The sequence below is a fragment of the Arachis hypogaea genome, chromosome 19 (genome assembly GCF_003086295.3).
Source record: "Arachis hypogaea cultivar Tifrunner chromosome 19, arahy.Tifrunner.gnm2.J5K5, whole genome shotgun sequence".
NCBI lineage: Eukaryota > Viridiplantae > Streptophyta > Magnoliopsida > Fabales > Fabaceae > Arachis > Arachis hypogaea.
In genome coordinates, this window is record NC_092054.1 from 150,026,065 (window position 1) to 150,032,592 (window position 6,528).

Genomic DNA, 6,528 nt, shown 5'->3' on the forward strand with positions numbered 1-6,528 from the left:
AAAAAGTCTCGTGGCTAGTCACGAGATAAAAAGATAAAAAGTTTCCAAAACTGGTTTCAAAGGTCATCAAGTATTATCAAGTAAAAAGGGGGCTAAGATTCAACCCCCTTCTCTTAGCCACTGATAACATCAAGTGTGATTAGTTTTTCCTTTTATGCCTAGTTTTTTTTGTTTCTGGTTTGTGTGTACTTGATCTTCTGCTTGGTGAGACTTATAAATAAATTATTTTTATTCAATCATTATGTTCTGTATTATCCATATAAATAAAATGATACAAATACACTCCCTTTTATTTGGACATCATCACAGGTAGGCAAAATTCTCGGAACAAAAATAAAGAACCAATAATAACAACAGAGCTACTGAAAAATTTTAGTCTCTTGTAATCCGGTGTCAGCAGTCTTTTACATTATACATTTTCAGATGATGTGAAAAGGGTAACATAATTGACATTTTTGGTGCTATTTGAGCTAGGCTATATAGAAAACCAAAGTAGAAGCCCTGCAAGAAAACTTTGCAACAGTCTCTGTCCCTTATTAGATGCACAGTTCTTTGCAGTTGCCGTTTCAGTTGTATCCTTGTTTTTCCCATTTTGGGAACTTCCTTCAGCTGAATACAAAGAAGACACACATTGTAATTATCATTTCTGCTTCCCAGTTAAGCCTAAACAAGTGCAAAACCAAAAAAAGAATATGTACTTTGACATTATAGTTACCAGAAGGACTAGGAGAGGGAGTTCTAGAGCCGCCATTTGAGTTCGGATCAGGTTTATTAAAAGATTGAGCTTCAGCTGACTTAGGATCCAAGTGCAACAGTGCTGCTCAAACAATTCCAAACTCAAAGTTCTCAAAACACAATCAATAGCTTAAACTTTAAGAACTAAAAGCTATTTCAGATATCATTGAGTCCTTGTGTGTGTTAGGTAGCTAGTTAAATATTAGTTTCTAGTTGAGTACTCTCATCACCATGTAACTATGATCCAAACTATTTCTTTTCTTTTAAACATAAAAAGAGGGATTGGTTAAACTTACCAGGGCACTGTGAGAAATTGTCAGAAGCTTTGCAAAGCGAAGGGAGACCAAGTGCAAGTGTGATATTAATCTTCAATCCAAGGTCAGGATCATCCCTGTCTTTGAGGATAAGACAGACACATTTTTTGTTGTTCTTTAAGGATTCTATGAGGCCACTGCAACAATCTGATGTGGGAGCTTTTGCATCACCACCAAGATATGGCAAGCATGTTGCAGTATTTGTTAGTTGTTCTGCACATTTTTGTTTCTCTTGTGCTGAGTCCCCCATTGCATTGCTGATTAATATCAATGCTATTGTTATTAACACTAACTTAGAATCCATATTCAATTATAGAGAATGAATATTGGTGGAGGTAGATTATAATTTTAAAGTTATGTAAACTATTTATATAGAAATTGTGGTTTATTAAAAGGTTATATATGTAATGTTAGATTAGAAAAGTCTATTTGGGTGGGAAAGGAGACTAGTAGATGATATAATCATTTCAGTTTTGTTTTCAATTTTTTTCACTACTTAAATTGTCCATTAATAAATTATATTACTTTCTAGAATAAAGCAATTTCTTTCATAGGAGTTTCTATGATTTTTGGTGTGAACAAAAGACTATAATCAAAGAGATATATCATATGATCATATAACTTAATATTCCATGTGCAAAATAATGCATGATAACTTAACATTCTTTACTTACAAACAGCAAGGTACTAAAACAATGTGTTTTACTCTATCCCCTATTTTCAAAATATGCAATTCAATTTGATCCTTGATTAATCATTCAAAAAGAGATTTAATTTGTATGGTAGCGCAGACGCAGCCCCATAGTCTGCAGAATTCATTATACAACCTGCCAAAACTAGAGAATGTGTAGTGTAGTGGAAGACTTTATACACCAATTTGTCTCCATAACTCTTTCACACTACCACCAAAAAGAGTGGATTGAATTTCTTTTCCCCTTTTTATTTTCATAGAAAATCATACAAGTAATTATGACTTATGAATTTTTGTTGAACAATCAGCATTGTTCAAAAGAGGAAAGTAAATGAAGAGTGAGAATGACTAGAGATAGTAGATACTATACTAGATAACAGGATAACCTTACAAAGAGATCAAGCTAGCTTATTATGCAGAACATATAAACCACATTTATCAAACTAAACCATGCACTTTGTTATATATAACTCATAGAAGATTGAATAGAGAGAAAAGCCGTGTGAAATGAGCATCAAATGGTGTTAGGATTTCCATGAAAAATAGTATGAATATTATTAGAACAAATTGGAAAACTAAATGTGGAATTTGTAATCATGGTTTTTTCTGATTGACCACAGAAAATGCAAGTTGTACTAAATGGGTTGGTAATGGCCCTACCACTGCCATTAGACAAACAAAAAAAAAAAGGTATAAAAAGAAAAAAGTCTTTAAAATAGAAATGTTTCTTAAGCATAATAATGTCTAACGTATTATTTTTCCACCATAAATATATTCAAATGATCAAGTAGTAGTTGTAGTGAGTGTCCTAATCATAACTTGAAGTTTAGTTTTCTTTCCCCAATAAAATGCAAGTAAAAATCAGGAGTCCATGAAGTCAAAGTGTGCAACCGGGAGATTCCACCGTTGACTGGAAAAGTGATGAACCACTTCATAATTCAGATTTGAGGATCACAAAAAAATGTTGTACAAATATATGTAAAATTAAGGTAGAAACTCACGTACAATTATCTTCGTATAAAGTTCATAGTTAAAAACCATTAAATAATTTAACATATTTGACTAAATTATCATCTAACGATTCTCAATTATAGACTTCACAAGAAGGCAACAACAACATGTGAAATCTCACCAACAATTAACAAGCACTAGCGTGCAATTTTCTGTTCATACAAAGAAAAAGAAAATATTATTTTTCATTTTTAAAAAGGAAATACCAGGTGGATAAAGATTGGAGTTGGTTAAAAGTTTGTATAAGAGTAATATTTGCAAAATAAAGTGTGACGAATAGCAGATTTTTTGCTCCAACTCCTTAATAAAAGTAAAAGATAAAAAGATAAATACTTGTACTACACACATATTATTCACATTCACATATTCAGAAGCATTTCAGAGTCATATGTGTGATAGATATGTTATAGACTAATAATTTCACATATAAACTGCACTACACTATTGTGTTAAAGCAGCCACTGTTACTATATAGTATATACAATAATATTCCTTCTGGTTTAGCAATTGATCATGGCATCCCCATATGCAACTCAATCTCTTCTCCTGATTCTGTTCATCATTCTAACAACCTTCCTTCACTTCAGTTTATGCATGGTGAAAAGGCTAAACATGACATGCAATGAGAAAGAAAGGAATGCACTCCTCAGCTTCAAGCATGGACTCTCAGACCCTTCCAACAGGCTCTCATCATGGTCTAATGAAAAGGACTGCTGCAGATGGCTAGGAGTTCGCTGCGACAACATCACCGGCCGAGTCGTGGGACTCAATCTCAGCACCCCGCTCAACTCGCCTTACATGGAGTTGAGTGGTGAGATTAGTCCTTCCTTGCTTGAACTAGAATCTTTGATTAGCCTGGACTTGAGTCTGAACTATTTTGTTCATACTCAAATACCAAGCTTCTTTGGCTCAATGAAGGGACTAAGATACTTGGACCTTAGCTTAAGTGGATTCATGGGACTAATCCCTTATCAGCTAGGAAATCTTTCAAACTTGCAGCATCTTAATCTTGGATACAACTATGCTCTTCAAGTTGGTAACCTTAATTGGATTTCAACCCTTTCTTCATTACAATACCTTGATTTGAGTAGTACAGACCTACATAAAGAACTTGATTGGATTCAAGTTTTTGGTGCACTTCCTTCCCTTTCAGAATTGCACTTGGAGAATTGTCAAATTGATAACTTATCACCATCAAAAGGGAAAGCCAACTTCACAAATCTCCAAGTGCTTGATCTTTCAAACAACAATCTCAATCAAGGGATACTTTCATGGATTTCTAATCTCAGTAGAACTCTTGTGCAGATCGATTTGCGAAGTAATTTTCTTCAGGGTGAAGTCCCTGAGATGCTATCAAGAATTCAGAACTTGCAGAGTCTTGTCTTACAACGAAACCAACTCAGTGGGGAACTTCCAGATTCATTAGGCAAGCTTGAGCATCTTGAAGTCTTGGATCTCAGTAACAACACCATCACAGGTCCTATTCCATCATCATTGGCAAATTTATCATCCTTGAGGACGTTAAATCTCGGTCACAACCAACTCAATGGGACAATTCCAAAGAGTTTTGGATACTTGAAAAACCTTCAGGTATTAAATCTTGCTTCAAATTCTTTGACAGGTGGTATGCCTGAAAGTCTAGGAATTCTCTCAAATTTGGTGACATTAGACCTTTCATCAAATTTGTTGGAAGGACCAATGAATGAATTGAATTTTCTAAAACTTTCCAAATTAAAGGAACTTCGAATGTCGTCAACAGATCTATTTTTCAGTGTCAATTCTAGTTGGGTGACCCCTTTTCAACTTGAATATGCTTTGATGAGTTCCTGTGGAGTAGGTCCTAAGTTTCCAACATGGCTTAAGAGGCAAAGTTCTCTCAGGGTCTTGACAATGTCCAAATCAGGTATCTCAGACAAGGCTCCAATTTGGTTTTGGAAGTGGACTTTGCAGCTCGAATTCCTGGATCTCTCTAACAATGAGATAAGTGGAGATCTATCTAATGTCTTCTTAAATTCCAGCATTATAAATTTGAGTTCTAATCTATTCAAGGGTCTATTGCCAAGTGTGTCTGCAAATGTTGAAGTGCTGAATATTGCCAACAACTCAATCTCAGGACCAATTTCTCCTTTCTTCTGTGAGAGGATGAATGGTAATTATACTAACAAGTTAGCCGTGCTCGATGTTTCGAACAATCGCTTATCCGGTGATCTTGGTCAATGTTGGATGAATTGGCAAGCTTTAATGCATTTGAACTTAGGCACAAACAAATTGTCTGGTGAAATTCCAAACTCCATAGGGTACTTATCTGGACTAGAGTCTTTGTTGTTAGATGACAATGCCTTTTCCGGATCAGTTCCTTCGACAATGCAAAATTGCTCAATGTTGAAGTTCATTGACATGGGTGACAACCAACTTTCTGATACATTACCAGCATGGATATGGGAAATGCAATCTCTAATGGTTCTTCGCCTTCGATCCAACAAGTTCAAAGGAAGCATTACTCAGAACATGTGCCAACTTTCCTCCCTCATTGTGCTGGACCTTGCCAACAATTCCCTCTCAGGAACAATTCCAAATTGTTTGGATAGCTTGAAGGCAATGGCTGGTGAAGATGACTTCTATGCCAACCCTTTGAAGTACTACTATGGATTTGATTTCAACTATGATAATTACAAAGAAAGTCTTGTTTTGGTTCCAAAAGGAGATGAATTAGAGTACAGAGACAACTTGATCCTTGTGAGAATGATTGACCTCTCAAGTAACAAGCTATCTGGGGCTATTCCAACAGAACTTTCCAAGCTATCTGCACTGCGGTTTCTGAACTTGTCTAGAAACTATTTGTCTGGAGAGATACCCAAAGACATGGGTAAAATGAAATTGTTGGAGTCCCTTGATCTCTCATTGAACCAAATTATGGGTGAAATCCCTCAAAGCTTGTCTGATTTGTCCTTTCTCAGCTTCTTGAACCTATCATACAACAACTTATCAGGTATGATCCCAACAAGCACTCAGCTTCAGAGCTTTGAGGCACTTAGCTACACAGGTAACCCTGAACTTTGTGGTCCTCCTTTGACAAGTAATTGTTCGAGCGGCCAAGAGTTGTTGGGTGCTGGTTCTGTTGAACATGATGATGGGATTTTCTTTGATACATCTGACTTTTACAAAGCTATGGGAGTCGGATTTGCTGCAGGGTTTTGGGGGATTTGCAGTGTTATTTTCTTTAACAGAACTTTCAGGCATGCTTATTTTCGTGTTCTTAATCACTTGGATGATCTTATTTATGTTTCCATAGTCTTGAAGATAAGAAGGTTGATTGCTAAATTATAAGTTTACATTCTAAGAAGTGTGTTATCACAAGGTTGTCTTTATTAATATAGTGAAATGGTGTCATTTCTGTTTTTATTTACTTTCATTTGTACTCAAAGTTCTTGGATGTTTGGGAAACTGAGAATGTACCTCTGCAGTTAAGATTTTGCTTTATGCTAATTTCCTTAAGTAACTAAAGCTAAAATTTCAAGGTGTCATTGAAGTGAATATATTCATTCCTAACATATTGTTTTTCTGGGTGACTATCATTCCTAACATATTAATATTACCACTATATAGTAGTTTCTTGCTAATTTCCTAAAGGAAAAGTATATTGTACCAATATACTATCGGCTAATTTATTGTCAACAATAATTATAGGTAAACAATGAAAATACTAAACAATGTGAACAATGAATATATCGGATGTTCATTTCACTAGATGTGCGGATGGTTATTCTAAAGTTAAGA

At 35.1% G+C, this 6,528-nt stretch overlaps 2 protein-coding genes across 2 annotated transcripts; one reads left to right on the forward strand and one right to left on the reverse strand.

The window, feature by feature from the left end:
- Positions 1-360: 360 nt before the first annotated feature.
- On the reverse strand, positions 361-1,429 carry LOC112776939 (non-specific lipid transfer protein GPI-anchored 14-like). Its single transcript, XM_025821219.3, has 3 exons — positions 1,032-1,429; positions 716-817; positions 361-609 (listed from the first exon to the last, which is right to left on the reverse strand). The coding sequence occupies exons 1-3, from the start codon at positions 1,351-1,353 to the stop codon at positions 476-478; spliced, it is 558 nt and encodes a 185-aa protein (XP_025677004.1). The 5' UTR covers positions 1,354-1,429; the 3' UTR covers positions 361-475.
- Positions 1,430-3,092: 1,663 nt separating this feature from the next.
- Positions 3,093-6,262, forward strand: LOC112780077 (receptor-like protein EIX2). Its single transcript, XM_072227926.1, has 2 exons — positions 3,093-3,783; positions 4,057-6,262. Exons 1-2 carry the CDS (start codon positions 3,265-3,267, stop codon positions 6,076-6,078), a joined length of 2,541 nt encoding a protein of 846 aa, XP_072084027.1. The 5' UTR covers positions 3,093-3,264; the 3' UTR covers positions 6,079-6,262.
- Positions 6,263-6,528: the final 266 nt, after the last annotated feature.

What these genes read in the sequence shown, in the direction of transcription:
- LOC112776939 (XM_025821219.3), bottom strand. Translation starts at nt 1,353, where the DNA reads ATGGATTCTAAGTTAGTGTTAATAACAATAGCATTGATATTAATCAGC. An exon ending in CAATTTCTCACAGTGCCCTG is followed by an intron (nt 818 to 1,031) that starts GTAAGTTTAACC and finishes TTGTTTGAGCAG; the next exon opens with CACTGTTGCACTTGGATCCT. An exon ending in TCCCTCTCCTAGTCCTTCTG is followed by an intron (nt 610 to 715) that starts GTAACTATAATG and finishes CTTTGTATTCAG; the next exon opens with CTGAAGGAAGTTCCCAAAAT.
- LOC112780077 (XM_072227926.1), top strand. Translation starts at nt 3,265, where the DNA reads ATGGCATCCCCATATGCAACTCAATCTCTTCTCCTGATTCTGTTCATC. An exon ending in GATACAACTATGCTCTTCAA is followed by an intron (nt 3,784 to 4,056) that starts GTTGGTAACCTT and finishes ACTCTTGTGCAG; the next exon opens with ATCGATTTGCGAAGTAATTT.